Below are 19,441 nucleotides of genomic sequence, written 5' to 3'. Positions count from 1 at the left end.
TAAAGAAATATATTTTAAAGAATTATAGCTAACATTTTCCTTAGACAGTTGTCTATGTGAAAAACGGTCTATAACTCAAGCTCTGAGTCTTCCTGGATTATGAATAAACAAGTATCTTCTCTTCCCCCTTTAGAAACGTTGGGTGGCTGTCCTCTCCCAGGATTATCCGACCCTTGCCTTCCATGCAAGTCTTACCAACCCCTTTGGCAAAGGAGCGTTTATTCAGCTTCTCCGGCAGTTTGGAAAGGTACTGGGACCTGACCTGCCTCTCCTGGAGTGTGGAGCTGTGGGTCCGTGGAAGAATGTCTCTTGCTGGTGTGCATCAGAACGTTATGCACCTCACTTCCCCCATCTTGGTAATGAGAAGTGTGGGTTTGAGAGCCGTAAAACCTCCAGAGCCTCAGGGTTATATGGGATTTCGGAAAGTATCTTCCAGCTCAGCCAGCGCCCCTGTCTTTGACGAGCATTGCTCCCCTTTCTGCCATATCCCTGGCACCTGGCACCTGACAGTCCCTCCTCTGCTTAGGGCCGGGCCCCTCCCCACACTCCCTGTGTTTCCCATCTTGGCTTTGCGAGGCCTGCCATGCCTCCTCCAACCTCGGGCCTGTGCAGTTTCTACACTGCCCCCCTCCCCGGGAGGCCCCCTGCTGATCCCTGGTCCGATGGCCCTTTCTCTGGGAAGCCCTGCGACCAGGTTGCCCATGCAGGTGTTCTCAGAGCTTCACGTTCTGTACCTGCAGCTTGGTGTTGGCATGTCTCGTTCCTTCTACCTGGCTTCAAACAAAGGACGCGTGTCCTCTGTCCTACCCTTCCCCACTTCCCGGAAGCGGACACTTCCAACTCGTGGCTGTTAGTTACCTCCATTATTTTCTTCCATATTTTTAATACCTGCTTACGATTCTATTTCTGATCTCCCCCACCCCATTCCCCATGCCCCACCACCTGCTGTTTTAGACACTTGCTGAGTCTCTGCTATGGAAAGTGAGGACTAAGTTTCTTACAGCTGTCCTCTCCCCACACATACTCCCCTCCCTCTGTTCTCCCTCTGTCGTTATACATCATGTGGCTAGATGACTATTTCTTTCAGCGTTTACATTATTATGACCGTAGAATATCAGTCCCAGCTGATCCACACAGTGCTGTGATTATAATTCCTTTCTAATAGAACCTTCTATCTTCTCTGGTGTTAATTAGCTCCTTGTCGTTTGTCACTAACGTGTCACCAAATCCTCTGGCAGAGTGGGAGCTTTGAGAGTCTTGGGGCACCTCCCTTTCATTTGGGACTGTTGCTCCTAGGCCAGCTGCAGAGTCGTCTTCCTGGGATCTCCTTCACCGTCATCCTGAGCATTCCCGTGGCTCTCTCCTGGGTTGGATCCCTTGTTCATTGGGATCAAGGGATCCAACACAGGATCTTTTTTCTTGTTTTTTTTTCTTTCCTGGCTTACTCCTTCCTTTTAATGGAACATATTTTCCAAAAGCTTCTGTAGAAGCAGTGCTTGGAGGAGACCTTTTTTGAGACCTTGTGTTTTGGAAATACCTTTATTCTGTCTTCACACTGTTTGTCCCCAGAATGCTGAGGGCACCACTACATTGTCTTCTGGTGGCTTCTGGTGTGGCATTGAGAAAGCTGAGGCCATTGTGACTCCTGATCTGTTGTGGCTGGGCTCTCTTAAAAAATTCCCGTTTTAAAGTTTCACAGTGATGTGCTTTAAGGTGAGTCTTTCACTGTTCAGGGAGTTAGGCACTGGACGGGACTTTGTCTGATGTTGTCCCGTATTATTTCTTGGAGAGCCCCCCTGCCCTCCACCCCATCATCTGTTTTCGTTCAGGAAATTGGTTTTATCTCTTGGTTTAATTCTTGAATTTTCTTTGCTTTATTTCAATGCCTTCGTGATGTTTTGCTCTATATTATGGGACCTTTCTCTGACTTGATCACCTAGCTGTTCTTAGCAACATTTATTTTGCCTCTCACTTTTAAGAATTGCCCTGCCCTATTCTTGTTTCACCGATGAACTATCATCTGTTTCTGAGAAGGATAATGGTAGTGTATTTTGAAATTTTCCTTTCTTCCTACATTGACTCTATTTCCTGCCAGTTTTTTTGTATTTTTCTGTCTTGTACTAGTGTCACACTTTAAATTTCTGGTTATTCTTGGCTTTTTGTTCATATTTAAGGGTGAGCCACTAAAAAGCCAATGGAAATTTTATGGGGGGGGTGGGCCTATTGAATAATAGACTTCACTGTAGGGTAACTAGGTAGAAACCCAATCTTTTGTTGGAGGGCACCCTCGGTATCAGTGTCTATAGGTCTTTACTCCTGGATCTGTGACTTTCCCCATAAAGGAGTCTTCCAGTCTCCAGCTCAGGGATGTATAAGCTTGACTGCCAGGGTTCTGGGAACTCAGCGGGGGTAGGGTTGTTGATATTTAAGACTTTAAGTTAATCACACTGGGAACGCTTGCCTTCAGCTGCTGTTATCCCTAAATCTAGGTTCCCATTTAGATCTGAAAATGAAAGATATTTTCCAGAGGTGCAGGGTTTCCAAAAAAAATCAGTATCTGTAAGGCGCTGGGGCAGAGAAGCTGGGTGCCCGTGCTGGGGGACAGAGGGATAGAGCGCGTCACTGCTCCGCAGACGTCTCGCTAGTCTTGATTTCAGACCCCCTTAGTGGTAGCTGTCCTGCCAGTTCCTGACAGTTTTTGTGATTCTTTGGCGTATTTTTGCTGGATTTTTAGTTTTTCTACCTTAGCTTTTATCTTTGTAGCAGGCCAAGTTAGATACTACTTTTTAGCTGCTAGTATTTTGCCAACATCGTATGTTTGTTTTTATTGTCTCATTTCCAGCTCATTCTTTGGTTTTATATGCCTGGTTCTGGGGGTTCCTATGTGTCCATTCCCACTGCTGTCATCATAGTGGAGTTTGTGGCGGGAGTGAGGCCAGTGTGGACATTCGGTCCGCCATCTTTAATCAGAAGTCCTCAACCAGCTGTAGACTGTTGTTGAGCTCTGTCTCTTTGAGACTCTCACCCAGTGGTCTACCTTCTGAGGTGGTTTTTTTCTTCTTCTGTCGTTTGTTTTTGGCAGTGAAAATGCAAAACGTATTGTGCAGAGAAAAGGAGGGATAGGTCTTGGGATTGCCAGTTGGTGTATCTGTGGATGGTATTCTAAACTGATGACAAGTTCTTTCTTCCTTTGCTTCTCGACCTACATACTTTGAACCTTAAAACATTCAAGAACAGTAACACATGGACAACCAAGGAAATGAGTCACCTCTGATTTATTAATAAGTGTGTGTGTGTGCAGCCCACTCAGACAATGTAGGTGGTGTGTGTCTAAGCTTTAGATCGAGTTCTAGTGCCACTTTTGCCCTGTATTCTTTGTTTAATAAAAGCAAAGTAACACAACCTGTTTTTCCCAGGGGATGTTCATAACTGTGTGTATGTGGTATGTATTCTTTTTTTGAACAGTTGCACACTGACAAGAAGCAGATCAGTGTCGGGTTCATTGGCTATCCAAATGTTGGCAAGAGCTCTGTGATAAACACATTGCGCTCCAAGAAAGTTTGCAATGTGGCCCCCATTGCAGGTGAAACAAAGGTACGTCCGGCTCCAGGGGGCCTTATTTATGTCTCCGTATGTTATTTCCATAGAGGGTAGTTGTTTAGGCCATGAAGATTTCTATCTACTTCTTTTGAATGAAGGCCACCATTGAGGGTTTAGTCTCCAATTGATAGTTTGGAATGTACCAGAGCTGTCTCTGCCCTTTTGGGTAAAGACCGAGAGGACTTTGTATGGCACTGTGTGCCTTTGGCATGATATGGGAGGTGCTGTTCATTTTTTTTTTTTTAATTTTTAAAGAATTTTTTATTGGTGCTGTTCATTTTTAAGTCTGTTTTAAATTGTCACTCCAGGGGCGCCTGGGTGGCTCAGTTGGTTAAGCGACTGCCTTTGGCTCAGGTCCTGATCCTGGAGTCCCTGGATCGAGTCCCGCATCAGGCTGCCTGCTCGGCAGGGAGTCTGCTTCTCCCTCTGACCCTCCCCCCTCTCGTGCTCTCTCTCTCAAATAAATAAAATCTTTAAAAAATAAATAAATAAATAAATAAATTGTCACTCCAGCCTTTTTATTTGACAAACAAAACTAACCCAAGAATATTTGGTGCCTGGGTTATGAAAGAAAAGTCAGTGTTACGGTAGATTCTGGCAGCTGGGCACAGACCCTGAAGCACAGAGTGTTTGGGGAGCGGCATGCTTCTACTGCAAGGAAGAGGAGTCAGACGGTATTAAGCTTTGAAGAGTACTCTGAAAAGTCAGGGAAAGGTTGACTTGGTATTATCTGCCTTACTTTTAGACTCTTTGCTGGTGGAAACAGTTTATACTCAGTGGAAGTGCCTCCTGCAAGGCCCAAATAGAGGAGAGACTTTGTAGCTTTGCGAGATGAGACTGAGTGTTTGACCCAGGGGAGTCTCCAGCTTTCTTTCTGACCTCAGGTCTGGCAGTATATCACCTTGATGCGTCGGATATTCCTTATCGACTGTCCAGGTGTGGTTTACCCCTCTGAAGACTCGGAGACGGACATTGTGCTGAAAGGGGTGGTGAGTACTTTTGGTCCTGACAGGCTCTTTGTTTGCCCTTTGTGGGGAGCATTCTGTGGGGGAACATTGGATACCTTTGCGTTTCACTCATTGGGAAGGCAGTTTGGGGTCATCCCGTCTGAACGACTTTAGGAACACGACGCTCAGCAGGGCGGCCTCTCCATTCCACTGAAGCCTGCTTGGGGAGTCTCTGGAGCCCTGGGCAGATCTGGTCAATGTCATCCCACAAAAGAGTTTGCAGTTTACACACGGGATCCAGAGAGAAGCGGAGCCTGTTTATGTTTAGTGATCATTCATCTTCGAGGGTTTATGGGCTGAGTCATTTTGGAACTCAGGCGTTTCCTCACTTGTTTCTGAATATGACCAAAACCTTTAAATGGCTCCACTTAACCTTAGCCAGGGCTGCTGGCCATACATTGTGTGCACATTCCTCCCCTCTTTCCTTAAACTATCGAGTTCTCTTTGTGTCCTGGGATTGACGGGCTTTTCGCTGTTTCTACAAGTGAGTAGCGTGAGACGGTCCAACTTGAGACTGCTTGCAGAACCACACAGTTAGTTTGTGGTGAGCAGGGGTCAGCACTAAGTCCTGGGCTCTGTGGCAGTGGCCGGCGTGCAGGGACCTTTCAGCCGACTGCGGCTGGCCACCTCGGAGACTGGCCCTGCTAGACTCCACTTGCATCGTGGTGTTGAAATCTATTTTCAGATGTTGTTACAAATGTGAACTTCACTGTTTCCGTGTAAAGTCTGTAAGGCAGAAATTTCCTGTTAACATCTAGGTTCAAGTTGAAAAAATAAAGGCTCCTGAAGACCACATTGGTGCTGTACTGGAACGAGCAAAGCCGGAATATATCAGCAAGACATACAAAATTGATTCTTGGGAGAATGCTGAGGACTTTCTTGAGAAGCTGGCATTCCGGACTGGGAAGTTACTGAAGGTGCGCGAGGGTTTGTGCAAATGTAGACCAGGACCCACGGCAGACGTGGCTATGGGCCTTCTTTTCTTTGGGGGGTGGGGAGGATTTTTTTGTCTGTTCCATTTTAAGGATTCTGTTTATTTATTTTTAAAGATTTTATTTATTTATTTGACAGAGACAGCGAGAGAGGGAACACAAGCAGGGGGAGTGGGAGAGGGAGAAGCAGGCTTCTTGCTGAGCAGGGAGCCCGACGCAGGGCTCGGTCCCAGGACCCGGGGATCATGACCTGAGCCGAAGGCAGACACTTAACGACTGAGGCACCTGGGCGCTCCTAAAGATTTTATTTTTAAGTAGTCCCTACACCCAATGTGGGGCTTGAAGAGTCGCATGCTCCACCGACTGAGCCAGCCAGGCGCCCCTGGACCCTTTTTTGTATGTGTTGTGTGAGCGGTATGAAACTTGGCAAGCAGATGGTGATGAACAACCAGGGCAGCTGAAATGCTGGGAGGTGGTTTTGTTCTTTGAATGTAACGGGTGTCTTCCTGTGACATTTCAGGGTGGAGAGCCTGACTTGCAGACTGTGGGTAAGATGGTTCTCAATGACTGGCAGAGGGGCCGGATTCCTTTCTTTGTCAAGCCGCCCAATGCGGAGCCCCCTGCAGCCTCCCAGGTAAGAGAACAGGGTGGGTCCGCCTTCTGGAAAGCGTGGTTACTGACCTAGGCCTCATGGCTTTGATTGCCTTCCTTTATGGAGCACCTGTTTTCTTTGGGGGTGTTTCCTTCCACTGTTTCCCATCCCATAGTGTCGTTGCTATGACCTTGTAGCATTTGGAAATCAGAAAGTAGATCTCTGATAGAAGACCAAGTCTAAATACCAGTCTTTAGGGCCTTGAATGAAGAGGGCTCTAACTGTAAGTGCTCCTCTGATCCTTTGTCTTTCCTTATGCATGAGGAGCAGAGGCATTTCTAGGATTGACTTAACATTTATTTGTTAGGCCCAACCATATGCTAGGCACGGAACGTAGGAGTAAATAACACAGCCCTTGCCCTCAAGAAGCTCGTAATCAGGTGGGAAAGGAGAGTGGTACAGTTTATAGCCAGGAAAGAAGCCTTAGATTTGGGGCCTCTGGGCTGGATTGAGAAGCTTCCCTTCTGCTGCGTTTCCCTCCCCCTGGCAGTGGACTGCCACAAGGCTCCAGCTGTGGCCCTTTGCTTTTCTATTCCTAGGCTCTTTTTCAGAACTCTGCCAAGCCTTTGGAAGAGGTGGCTTTAAGTTTCACTTCCATGCTAATGCTTTTTTGGGTTCGTGTCTGTTCCCAGAGTTTCAGTTCTCAGCTGGAAACTTCCAGTTGAATATGTTCTCCAGCATTTCAGAATCAACATACCTGAAACGGATGTTAACTTTTGCCCTCTCCCCGCTAAGACCCCCAAAGAGCCAAAAAAACCCAAATCCAGTCCTGTCCCATCTTCTTCACGTGGCGTTCGCTCATTGGTTCATTCCTTCGGCACTGGTGCGCTGAGGAGCTCCTGCGTGCCGGGCGCTCTGCTGGGCGCTAGCGGTCCTACAGTGGAAGCAGATGAGTCCCTGCCTCTCGCCCTTCTGTGTCTGTGGATGCTCTGGTACCGTCTCCATACCAGCTCCGCAGTTCTCTGACACCAGTTGGGTATCCAGCAATTCAGTTCAATTCTGACACTACCTCCAAGAGTTAGCACAGACCCACAGGTTAAGGGTTCAGTCCCACAAGATGGTCCCCGCTTCAGAGGCCAGCTGCAGATGGGGTTCCCAAGTCCCTGCACTTCCGGCCAGCCAACTACAAATTCAGAGGTTCTAAGGTTGGATAATTTGCTAAAACGACTCCTAGAACTCAGAAAAGTGGTTCATGATGGCCACTTTTATTGTAGAGGATACAGCTCAGGAATAGCCGAATGGAAGAGATGCATAGGGCCAGGTGTGGGGTTGTGGGTGGCACATCAGTTCATTCAACCCAGAAGCTCCCCAGACCCTATCCTTCAGGGCTTCTCACGGAGGTTCCGTTACATTGGCCTGATTGATTAAAATATTGGCCATCGGTGATTGAACTCCATCTTTAGCCCTCTCATCAAGTACTTGGGCTCTCTGGTGACCAGCCCCCGTTCTGAAGCGAGGCTCCACTGTGAGCATCTCATCAGCATAAACTCCGGGCTGGTGGAAAGGGGTTTGTTATGAAGAACGACAGACACCCCTTTTTTACTCAGGAAATACCAAGGGGTTTAGAGCTTTTGTGCCAAGACCAGACATATATTCTGACACCACAGGGAGGCAGACAGGAAACAGATAAATAGAGAATGTCAGGAAACACTGCTTACTGTGAGGAAGACAAAACCAGGGTAAGGGCCTTGGGAGATGGAGGCGTGTTCTCGTATGTGGGGTGGGTGGGGGTGGCCTCTGAGGAAGTGGCATTTTGGCAGAGACCTTAATGGTACGAGGCAGGAGCTGAGGGCCTGTCTTGAGGGGAAAGCGGGACAGGCGAAGGTGGTGGCACACCCAGAGCGCCCGAGGCGGGAGCCGCCTGCCATGGCCCGAGCACTGAGGGGAAGTCATGGGGCTGGACCCCGGTGCCAGGGGCAGGAGACAGGGCGGGAGACATGGCGGGAAGCAGCTGGGGGGTGCGTTGGTGCGTTAGCCACCAGGGGTGAGGAAGGAGGAGGTGTGGCAGGGTCTGTTGTGACCCTGTGTGCACACAGCGGGGTTAGCTTGAACTCTTCCTCCATGTCTGGTCATTGAGTTTTAGATCATTAGTTCCCCCAGGCTGCGATTTTCTTTTTTTCTTTCTGGTAGTGGCTGAAACTCTTTCAGAATCCAAAAGCTAAAAAGTTAGCTTTGGAAAAAGGTATAAAAATGGACCTACAAATTTTGTATACAATTTCCTGAATTTTCTGGATTCCTGATTTATTGAGCACTTTGTGTAGCCACTCTTGCCTTTGGAAAATCACCGGAAGTTCCGTGAGTCTCAGCTGTAAGGATAAAATGATACTACAAATGCGAAGCACCAGGATAAAGCCTGGCACCCACTTCTCCTTTGCTGTTACCTCAGAGAGGCGGGTCGTTTCAGTGTCCCCCCACATCTCGGCTCCTTCTGGCCTCACCTCGCCAGCTTCCCTCCTTTTGCTCATGCCTTTCCTCCAGCGGCCTCCCTGGCGCCCCCCCGCTGAGCGTTCTGCTTTCCCTCTAGAGCAGTTGTGTGGGCCCCTCTTGGGTGTGCCTATCTCCACAGCCCCATCCGTTCCCCTCCTTGGGGAGGGTGCATGGCGGATGGTTTGAGTGGTTTAATACTCACAGCAGGCTCATCCTCTGGAAACCGCAGCTGAATGCCTCTGATCTCTGAGTAGCGGCTTCTGGGTGTAATGCACCTCGGCCTACGGTAGATGAACACCGTGACTCCAGGGTGGGGGTTTTCAGTTCTTTCCCTTAGTCCTGAGAAGAGGACTGCCTCCTTGAGAGCAAGCTGTCCAGAAATGGTTTTTATTTTCTGATCCCATTTCTCTCCCTTGCCCGCACCCCCCTCTTTGGCCGGAATAGGTCCCATCCTCCTCATCTTTGGAAGTTGCCACAGAGACAAGCCAGAAGAATGCAGAAGAGGAAGTCGCAGCAGCTGTAGGTGAAGCCGCAGAGCCTGTCACTGAGAAGGAGAAAGAGAACAGTCACTGTGACACCGACTCAGAAATGCAGCAGATTCTGGCACGGGTTCGGCAGAACTTCGGCAAAATCAATGTCGTGCCTCAGTTTTCTGGGGATGACCTGGTCCCTCTGGAGATGTCCGATATCGATGAAGCGCTTGAGAGCTTTTCTGAAGAGGAGGAGGTGGAGGAACAGAAGCAACCAGGAGGCGAGGAAGGCGAGTCTTGCCCGGAGTCCCAGGAAGAACACGCGGCAAATGACACCAAGGCAGTTATTAAAGCACTGGATGAAAAGATTGCTAAATATCAGAAGTTTTTAAACAAAGCCAAAGCTAAGAAGTTTTCAGCAGTCAGGTAGTATCCTCGTCTTCTCACAAATTGTGGTTTGCTCGTTCCTTTCTGAGACACTTGCCATGGGGACTGCAGCAGTATTTTTCTGGGAGGTGGAAGGGAGTTAATGCCATTTTTTAGGAAGTGGTCTGTCCATTTCTAAGCTGCAGCTCCCTGAAGTATGAGCAGCGTAGGTCTGCCTCTGACTAAGGCCCAGGGAGCTGCCGGGACTGTGGGGCGTTGCCTCCTGCCCCTGGGTTGGCACCTGATTTGGGCAGCTGAGGGGAGTGATGGGCAGCTTTGTTACTTGGCTTTTCTGTTGCAGAATATCCAAGGGACTAAGTGAAAAGGTTTTTGCAAAATCTGAAGAACAAAGAGCAGCTGAAGAAGTTGTAGAAGACACAGGTAAAGTTAAATTCATCAAACCGCTTAGCTGTGGTGTGCATCTTTAAAACTGTGGGAAATGTAACTTTAATCTCTCAACTTGGAGAGTGTGCGGTCACCCACACAGGTGCTTATCATCACTGGCAGATGACTCTGTTCTATATGCTGTCTGTCGCACAGCTTAGATTATTCACTTTTCATTCTGCACATTTCTTGGGATTAATTCGGGAAGCTTCCTGTGAAAAGAGTCCATTAGTAACCTTACAATCTAGGGGTGGGTCAGCCGTATTTTTTTGTGGGAGGTGGGATGGGTCAGGTATCTATTCTTTACTCCATTGGACTCACAGCTTCTATGTGGAAAGTGTGTTTCCGTGGCATAAATGCAAACCCTGGCGTGGCCTGCAAGGGCCTCCTGGCTTGGCGCCCTCCTGGCCACCCTCTGCTTTCCTCTGCACCGTGCCTGCCACACTCCATGTTCACTGGCCTTCTTCCTCCGACACATCAAGCTCATTCCTACCTTAGCATTCACACACAAAGTTTTGAAAGTTTGAAAGTCCTGTTTCTTCTCTGTGTGTTCGTGTGTTGTGTTTCCAGCACCTACCAAAAAGGGAAAGAAGAGGAAGGCACAGAGGGAAGAGGACCATTCAAATAAAACTCGCAGGATGCTTACATCTAGGGAAGTACGTGGTTTTGGTCTTAAACATCACCGAGGAAGTGGAGAGGAGAAACCAGTTTCCTAAGAGACACACTTTCCAAAACTGGTGGTCTGGAGTTGAATTCTCGGAACCCCAGTTCTAGGTGACCTAGTTGAGATCAGTTCCATAGGCTCAAGAGTTGGCCCAGTGGATGGCGGTCCTTGAGTTCTCGATCGCTGTCCTCAAACATGTGGACTATCCTCTAGAAGGGTCTGCTGGTTTTCTGTGGTGAGCAGAGCTGTGTAGGCAGATGGATCCCTGCCGTCAGCTTTGTAACTGGGCTCATCAGAGCTGGGGTGGGCCCTCCTGGGAAGAGAAGAGCTTGTTCCTGGAAGTGTTCACCCTAGGGGACCACTTGTCAGGAGTGCAGTAGAAGAGATTCCAGCAGGGAGGATGGACCAAACGACAGTCTAGAATGGGGCGTGTCACGAGTTACGGTGGAAGGGCACACTTGGGTCTGTGAGGGGAGCCCTTGCTTGTTACTAGCGCTGCTTCTAGTTCTTGGGGGAGCAGCACAGGAAGGGAGCACAGAGAAACAGAGGGGCCTCTTCTGTGACTTTGCCATGATTGATTGATTTTTTTTTTTTTTCCTTTTGCCATTGTTTACAGCGGAGGCGAGCGGCGCGGCAGCAGCAATCCAGGAAAGTTGGTGTGCGTTACTATGAAACCCACAACGTGAAAAATAGGAACCGGAACAAAAAGAAGACCAATGACTCAGAAGGACAGAAACACAGACACAAAAAATTCAAACATAAGCAGTAACGTTTTGAAAGTTTATTAAATTATACAAAAATATACAATGAGAAACTCTTCCTTCTCTTCATGCCCAGTCGGCATTTCTAAGGCCATGATGCATTTGTTCTGAGGTTTGACAGTTGAAACCCTTCACCGGTGCTGGTGAAAATAAAGTCCCTACACCCGCAAGGCTTTAGGTGATGGGGTCCAGTGGCACTTCCGACACTTAAATGAGCCCTCTTAGTTCCTCCAGAGCGTACCCATGGCATGCAGATCTCTGACAGATACAGAGATGAGGTCTACAGAATGGAAAGGGTGGAATTCCTTTTATACTGGCAGTTAGTTTGGAACAGAGGTGTGAAAACAAGAAAATCTCAAGGATGTAGTGTATGTGGCCCAGGCTTTAAAATAGGAGGGGAAAATGCCACTTCAGCTGCCCCTCCCAGTCTGTTAGATGGACGCAGTGAGGACACAGGTACTTTACTGTCAGGGAGTCCCGGGACTGGCACATCTCAACGAACAGAGTTCTTTCCCATGAAAACGGCAGCCCAGACAGGTGATCTTAGTGGAGTCTTAGAATGCCTCAGGACACCGGGACGGGATAAAAGCTGGCTTCCAGTCTGAGATGAGAGGCACAGGGCACGTTTGACCCGGAATCCAGCTCTTCTTTTCGACCTGCCCTTCTTTCAGGGAGCCTTGGAACCTTAACAGGGATGATGTTGGGTCAGAGCTCCACTGAGGAGGGTCCTTGGCACCTCCTCGGGAATACTGCGCAACTTGAGGCACTCCAGCTGAGCGGACATGTTCGTGCCTTCCTACGTGTTGCTTGTGCAGCGTGCATGAAGGATGGCAGTCACTCATCTTGCTGCGCTAGCCCACCCTGGATTGCCCTAAATGAAAGATCTGTGTTGCTCACTTACTCTTCTGGGTCTACGAAACCAGGAGCAGCCCTGGGCCTCTGAACTTTGAGTTTAACTTAGGAGGAACAGTAAAATGCAGTCTACAGGCCATAGCCTCCTCATTAATAATTAGAGCTGCATGTGAGGTTTGGGTACCTCTCCAGTTGTTCATCAAACATAGCTAGTTAGAGGGGTATAGGATCAGGGTGTGATTTTCTGCAGAATAAGATGAACAAACCAAATCAGGGCTCCTGAGGTGCAGGCAGCTCACAGTGGACCTCGTGACTTGTATTTCTTCCCAGTAAACATTTACTTTCTCAGAAGCCCTGGCTTTGGCTGCCATTGTTGCCTCACCTGGGCAGTCTGAGACTAGGGAAGAGGCTGGGGTGGGCTTGGCGGGCAGGGGTAGAATGACCTAGTATAAACACAGAACTCCAGCATGAGTCACTAGACCCGCACTGGGGTAGGGATGGTGAAAGACCTCAAGGGAAAGACTGAGGCCACACAGCAGCCCAAGGTCAGATACAAGATGCATCATGGACCAGAAATGGGACAGGGAGGCGGCTCATTCGGCTAGAAATAATGGATAGTATGGAGCAGTGGTGGGAAGGCAGTTTCACCTGCGAGGGATATGGCAGAAAGCCTTTCTGAGTTGGCAAATCCCAAGGTTGGCCACATACAGAGACCGTCGGCTGCACCACCTTCCACTGCCCAGCCAGGAGCCTGGCTGCCAGACCTAAGTGTTCCATGCCACTGGGGCCACGTGTGACTTCTGACAAACATGTAGGTGGGGATCAGGGGGAGGGTATGGCTTGTTCACTCAGGAAACTAGCTTTTTTTTATTACAACAGGCTTAGGATGGGGTAGCAGTGCTTGCTGAGACCCATGTGGAAATGATCACTTCTTTGGTGCAATAATGCCTTCCAGTTGGGCCTGAAAAACAAAAACAAACTCCATTAATACTTGAAGCTTGCAGCCTTCAGCTGAGAGGTGATAAAGTCCCTGGGAAGAAGAATCCAATGCTGCCCCGCCAAGTGTTTTTCCCTCCATTCCCAATTCCGTATTTCCTAGATTAGCTGGTTTCGGGCTTGGCATCCAGTCTTGCTACATTAGGAGAAACCAGAGCTGTCCTGGTTTCCATACAATAATGGCGCTGCGTAAAATATAAAGCACTGAAAAGGAAATTGAATAAAAGTTGTTGAAGTAGTGGTTTTTTATGGCTCAGATTTCAGGCCTGAAATGCTAAGGTAAACATCTGGCTCTCTGGTTTGGGATCCTGGGAGCTCTGTGCTGGGACGAGAGGTTTTGGAAACAGCCATTTTTCAGCCACTTAGACAACTTGACACCCAATTAGAGAAAATTGCTACCAGTAAGTAGGGAGCTGTCCATCTTGTATGTAAAGCTTAAGACACTTGGGAGTTATTTACTCTGCTCCTCCGGCAGCCAGTAAAACAATTTACTATCATGGTATGTGGACAGATCTTTAAGTAGGTCTATCCTGGGGACAGCAAGCACTGCTTTATTTGCAGTGCAGCTTGGAGCCAATGAAAATAACTCACTCCTAAAGAGTCCTTCACCCTGGGGATGACAAGGTTGCTTGGAAATGTTAGAAAGATGCCAAGGTGTTCCGCTTTGCTCCTGCTGCTGGTACTGTAGGAGGAACTGAGGAACTCGGGCTTATGATAAAGGAACATGGCAGATAAGGCACGCAGCTTCAGAAGCTGCTAAGTAAACAGATTCATGTCTGGCTGTGAAGTTTCTAGCTTTTCTTTGTTAAACTCAGCAACAGGAAAACCTGTTGTCCTGCACTAGCAGTTCATACAAGCCCTTCCTTATCTCAAATGCCTGTCCTCCTTGGAGCCCCAAGAAGCCTGCCAGTCACAAGAATGTAAGCTTTCCATGAGACTAGGGAGGAAAGGGAGACAGCATCCAGGGGCCCCTCTGATCAGGGCCATGGAAGACTGCCACCAAACATCAACAGGTCCTATATGTAGAACAATGGTTCTCAAACTTCAGTAAGCACCAGAATCGCCTGCAGACCTTGTTAGGCTGTTGGGCCCCAACCCCAACGTTTCTGATTCAGTCGATCTGGGATGGGCCCAATGACTTGTATTTCTAAAAGTTCCCCGGTGATGATGCTGGTCTAGGGCCCAGCCTTAGAGAAGTTTCAGATCCCACAGAGAGCCTGGAGTTTCACACGCCTGGCCCCACTCCAGCTCAGCTGGTTAAATGTAAACCACTGGCAAAGGGACTTTGAGGAAAAACACCTACCGTTGAGCTCCTCTGACCACACACCTGGGGAAGGTTCCTAATTTGAAATGGTTCTTCCCTCTCAAAGGGCCTTTCCTGCCCGTCCCAAATGCCATGCCTCAGAAGGGCTGCAGGCGGGAAAGGCCTCCCATGAAAGCCTGCTGAAGAGATCCAGCCCATGCTAGGAAGGCTCCAAAATATCAGCTGTCATGGGAGAGAAGTTCCACTTTCTGCCATATCCACCTCTCCTGGAGGAGGGGCAACTTTTTTTCAAGGGAAAACAAACCCTCCACTGCAGAGCCGGGCTGAGGTGTTGTGGGAATCCAGGGCCAGATGCACGCAGAACCTGCATAGTGAACCCTCACCCCCGCCCCCACATCAGCTCCCTTCACTCCTTCACTCCTTGGCAGTGCACGGGGACAAGTCTGCTGAATCCTCTGTAGGAAACGGAGCCGCCTGGTCCCCTGCACGGCTGGGGGGTGGCAGGCAGGAGCCCCTCCACCTGGGCCTGCCGTGGGGGAGGCTGGGGAGGGGGAGCCCACCTTCAGCTGCTGATTCGTGCGCTTGAGGAACTGAATCTCCTCGTTGTGCTTCTTCTCCTCTACCAGTCTCCTCTCGATCTCCCGCTTCTCGGTGGCCTCACACTTGGCCTTCTGCTCGTTCACTTGCCTCTCCAAATCTCTCTTTTCCGTTTCCAATTCTGCAATCTGAGGACGGAAACTCGGGTCATCCTGGGCCTCCGCCAAGAGGACAGGGCGGTGTGAGTGCCTGGGTGGAGGGGACCTCGGATGCAGCCATCCAGGCTGAGGGTGCCAGGGTCTGTGCTGCCACCCAGTGGGAGGCTGGTGACTGGCAAGCACCAGGCGGGCCCGTGCACTCTGAACCCAGGGGTCCCCACTGACTGGATGGCCAGAGCCCCCTCGGAGGCCAGACTTTCGTCTGGAATGGCAACCCTGTGGCCCTGAGCTGGACAGAAGAGTTCACGGAGGGCGGAGGCCTCGTGGTCAGCCCCACTCACTTTCCTCTCCATGTCGGACTTCCCCTGCTCGGCCTGCAGCGCCTTCCTCATGCCGAAGGCCACGCTGCTCTCGTACAAGGTCTGGTAGGCGGCGATGGTCATGCGGATCTCGTCCCGGACTCGCAGCAACAGCAATCCCCTCTCCGCACAGTTGATGGTGACCTCTCGGATCAGCTCGTCTTCCAAAGCGCACAACAAGGAGTTCAGGAGGGCAGGCGGGAGGGAGACAGCACCACGTCTGGGGCTCACCGCCCTTCCTACCGGGGACGGTGTAGCGTGTGTCCTCCCCACTCGGAGACAGAGGCCCCAGGAGCCTTGCCAGACAACTACTGCTCTGAAGGTGGCACGTGGGAGGATGGGCAGTCGGCGAGCCCAGGGCGGAGGGAGACAGGAGCCCTCGGGTTTGCTTGTAGCTGGGAGGCCCCCTTACCGACCCGCAGGTAGAAACCCCAGGGTACGAGTCAGAGAAATCGGACTTTTCAGTCTGAGGATGGTGGCTGCTTTAAGGCAGCTGGGAAATCCTGTGTGCCCCAGTGCCTGGACGGGCTTGGGGCTGCCAACAGTAGGACTCAGAGCTTGCCCACACATCTCTTCCATGGGTGCTGACCATCGTCATACTCAGACTGAAGGGAGCCTGCTGGCCGCAGGGTTGGCGGCAGTTTGAATGTCAGAGTCCACACGGGCCAGTGAGTTTGGGCTGGGGGACAGCCATTTGACACTATCACTTAAATCTTTTGTGACTGTCAGTTAATAGCAAATTATCCCGAAATATTTTTCTGGGCCAAGGGCTGAATGTTGATGGATGGATATAAATACAGAACATTTAGCCTTTCTGATTAAAAAACTAACATGCTTATTATTAAAAAACTATTTTTTTAAAATTCAAAATGGAAGTTCTCGTCTTCAAACATTTGCTAAGAGGTTAGGAACTGGGGGGTCAGGTTGGCTGGCAGATGACGGGGATGGGGGCACATTTAGCAGATCCTGGGGTGGGGGTTGGGGAGGGGGAGAAAAAATGACTCCAGGATGGGGTGGGCTTCAGCTCAGGGATACTCAGGGCTTGGGTTTGTGCTCAAGGGGAAGGGCAGGAGGTGGGAGAGGACCGCGTATCCCCCCAACGCCAGCCCGCGCCAGGCCACTCACCGAAACACTGCGAGTAGAGCTCCCTGCGCACGGGGCAGATGCCGGTCTCTCTGGCCTGCCGCTGCTGCAGCTTCAGGTCCAGCTGCTCCTGGAGATGCACCACATCCATCCTGGTGCTGGGGGTGCTGGACACCTGCTGGATCCATAGCTGCGTGTCCTCCACCCATTCCCTGTGGCACAGACACAGCCAGGTTGAGCAAACCTACAGCTAGAGGGGCCTCGGGACGTGAGCAAAGATGGCCCTTTGGGTTCTCTGCCTGAGCAGGAACAAAGGGGCAGCTCTGTCACCAACCCACCAGAAGCTTCCATCCCTCTCTCTTCCTTGGGGAGTGTGGGGCTCCATAGCCACACCCACTAAGCCACCTCCACAGGGCCTCTACCTGGGAGCTGGGCAATCTCTACCCTCCTATGGCTCTCTGTGCAATCACCACCCATGTTCCAGATCTTACCCTCCTAATGGGTTGAGGACAGATTCATAGACCTTATTGCTTGATTGGAAAAGAAAGCCCAGTGAGAATTCCCCACTGACTTGTGGGGTGGGAGACACAGGGCACCATAAGCCTTGTGCCAGCCAGAAGGGGGCAAAAGTGTGCAGTGGGGAGCTTCCTGAAGGCATGCAACTATGTGGTCCCCTCCCCGCTCACCCCACCCCCCGCCCCCCAATAAACCTTGTGTCAGAGGCTTGGCCAGGTTCCGGAATCACAAGGAGGGAGCCGGAGGGTAGAATCACCATGGGGAGAGGATTTCCATTTATTGACGGGAGGGAATCACCTGAAAAATCCCCCCTCCCTTCTTTGACTTCCATCTCGGACGAGACGGCAGTCACTCTTTTCATTACAGTCTTAGAAACTATGCTGTCAACTTCTTACATAAAAATAGTTGACTAAGCATGTCAGATAGTGATACACGTGGCTGCAGAAGGAGGGAGCAGGGTAAGGGGATGGTGAAGAAGGGAGAAGGTGCTCTTTTATAAGGATTCTCAAGGAAGGCCCCCTTGAGGAAATGACGTTTGAGCAAGACCTGAGTAAAGAGACAGAAGGGGATGATGTGGACATTGGGGGAAGAGTATCCTTGGCAGTAAGCACAGCAACTGTCAAGGCCCTGAGGTGGAAGGGTGATGGAAGTATTCCAGAGACAGCAGAGGCCCCGGTGGCATCAGCACACTGAACAAGAAGGAGAATAACAGGAGACTAGATCATGGATATATGAGGGGCCAGATCGTGCCAACTCTTGCAGGTCATTGTAAGGACTATGGATTTTAGTTGGAGTGACATGGGAAGCCATTAAAGAGTTCCTGGCAGAAGACTGGCATGATCTGGCTTAGGATTTTGGGGCTGTTTGGAGAATAGATTGTAGGGGCAAAGAATGGAAGCAAGGTTTTCAGATAGGAGACCACTGTAGGTGACAAACAGTGACGAGGAACAAAATGGTGGAAGGAGAGGGGGTGGAAAGTGGTTAGATTTGGGATATAAATTTGAAGGTAGAGCCAAAATAATTTGATGAAGGATAGGACATGTGATGTGAGAGACCAAAAGGAATGAAGGGTGGCCTGAGCCACTTGTAGAAAGGAGAAGACTGGGGATGAGTAGGTTGGGAGAGGGGGACATCATGATTTAGTTTGGACATGCTGAGTTTGAGATGCCCAGGAGACACCTTCATGAAGATAATGAGGAAGCTGTAAAATACATGGGTCTGGAGTTTAGAGGAAAGGACAGGGCTGGAAATACACATTTGGGAGCCATCAGCATGTAGGTGGTATTTAAAGCCAGGAGCCTGTTTGAGCACTCAGGAAAAGAGGAGGATAGAGAAGAGGTCTCCCCCCACCCTTCCAGGATCCAGCCATCTGCAAGCTCTAGGAGTTCTGGGATGCTGGGAGGAAATCCTGGCCAGGAACAGAGAGACAGGGTGCCTCTTCCTACATTCCCAAGTTCTGGGATGCAAAGCCTGGGCCTTCTCGAAGCCACTGCACCTATGTTTTTACCTTGGGGGTAGGATGGCATTCAAAATTTCTTCTGCCTGCTTTGTAGGATCTGGGACACAAGAAGTTGAGGGGAGCTTGGTCTTTGGTGGCTGTGGGACTGGACCGGAGGGTCCAGGCTGCTGGGGGCTGACTTTCAGTGGCCGTGCCTGAGAAGAATGGACAAGTTAGGGCAGGAGGTGATTCAGACACTGAACTCCACATATCCAAGCCCTCTGGGTTGCCCCAGGTCTTCTAAACACCCTTCCCCTCTTCCCAGCTCACTTTCCCCATCTCTCTTCTCAGAAGTTATGTCTCAGCTGAAGGAAGCCATGAAGTCTTTGGTCCCATCCCAGCCCAAGGCCTGTATCTCCTGGAACCAATGTTTCTGGCACAGGTGCTCAACCCTCTAGTGATGGAGCGAGCAAGCACTACCAGATCTATTCTTGGACCAGACTACTATGAAAAAGAGTGAGCCCCATCCATCTTTGTGCCTTCCTTCCTCATCCTAAATCTGCTCTCTGGGGTCACCCATCTGCGCTTCTTGTGCCGCTCTCCCATCTTCCTTCCCCCGTCCCAATTCCCTTTGCTCCCAGTTGCTGCAGCCCACGTCTCTCGGGACCCGGGATCCTTATCGCAGGGATCTTTCCCCATCGGAGCTTCCGGGCTCCCCCGCCCCCTAAGACCCGTCCTTACTTTGGGGCTCCGCTTCTCCGTATTCCGGCTCACCAACACCGGGGTGTCATACTTGAGCAGAGAGTCCGCAGAGGGGATCATGGCGGCGACGGTGGTAGTAGCCCGGCCGCGGCCCCTCGAGTGTGCGCCTTGTTTGCCGTCACCATGGAAACCTCCTCTCCCCTCCCCGTGGCC

General features: G+C 50.2%; 2 protein-coding genes across 2 annotated transcripts in view; one reads left to right on the top strand and one right to left on the bottom strand.

Moving 5' to 3' along the window:
- GNL2 (G protein nucleolar 2) overlaps positions 1-11,376 on the top strand; it is a 24,858-nt gene extending 13,482 nt beyond the window's left edge. Inside the window, exons 8-16 of the mRNA XM_006739808.3 lie at positions 134-247; positions 3,466-3,594; positions 4,485-4,589; positions 5,366-5,524; positions 6,060-6,173; positions 9,063-9,514; positions 9,816-9,895; positions 10,469-10,554; positions 11,179-11,376. Coding sequence (XP_006739871.1) covers positions 134-247; positions 3,466-3,594; positions 4,485-4,589; positions 5,366-5,524; positions 6,060-6,173; positions 9,063-9,514; positions 9,816-9,895; positions 10,469-10,554; positions 11,179-11,331 — 1,392 coding nt within the window. The 3' untranslated portion in view covers positions 11,332-11,376. The remainder of the gene's footprint in view (positions 1-133; positions 248-3,465; positions 3,595-4,484; positions 4,590-5,365; positions 5,525-6,059; positions 6,174-9,062; positions 9,515-9,815; positions 9,896-10,468; positions 10,555-11,178) is intronic.
- Positions 11,329-19,441, bottom strand: DNALI1 (dynein axonemal light intermediate chain 1). Its single transcript, XM_006752527.3, has 6 exons — positions 19,268-19,441; positions 18,596-18,741; positions 16,615-16,784; positions 15,472-15,650; positions 14,996-15,160; positions 11,329-13,136 (listed from the first exon to the last, which is right to left on the bottom strand). The coding sequence occupies exons 1-6, from the start codon at positions 19,346-19,348 to the stop codon at positions 13,101-13,103; spliced, it is 777 nt and encodes a 258-aa protein (XP_006752590.2). The 5' UTR covers positions 19,349-19,441; the 3' UTR covers positions 11,329-13,100.

The sequence above is a fragment of the Leptonychotes weddellii genome, chromosome 4, assembly GCF_054177405.1.
Source record: "Leptonychotes weddellii isolate Sample4059 chromosome 4, ASM5417740v2, whole genome shotgun sequence".
In the NCBI taxonomy this organism is placed as follows: Eukaryota; Metazoa; Chordata; class Mammalia; order Carnivora; family Phocidae; genus Leptonychotes; species Leptonychotes weddellii.
Note: the sequence above shows the minus strand (reverse complement) of the source record. Positions and strands in the feature narration are given on the sequence as shown.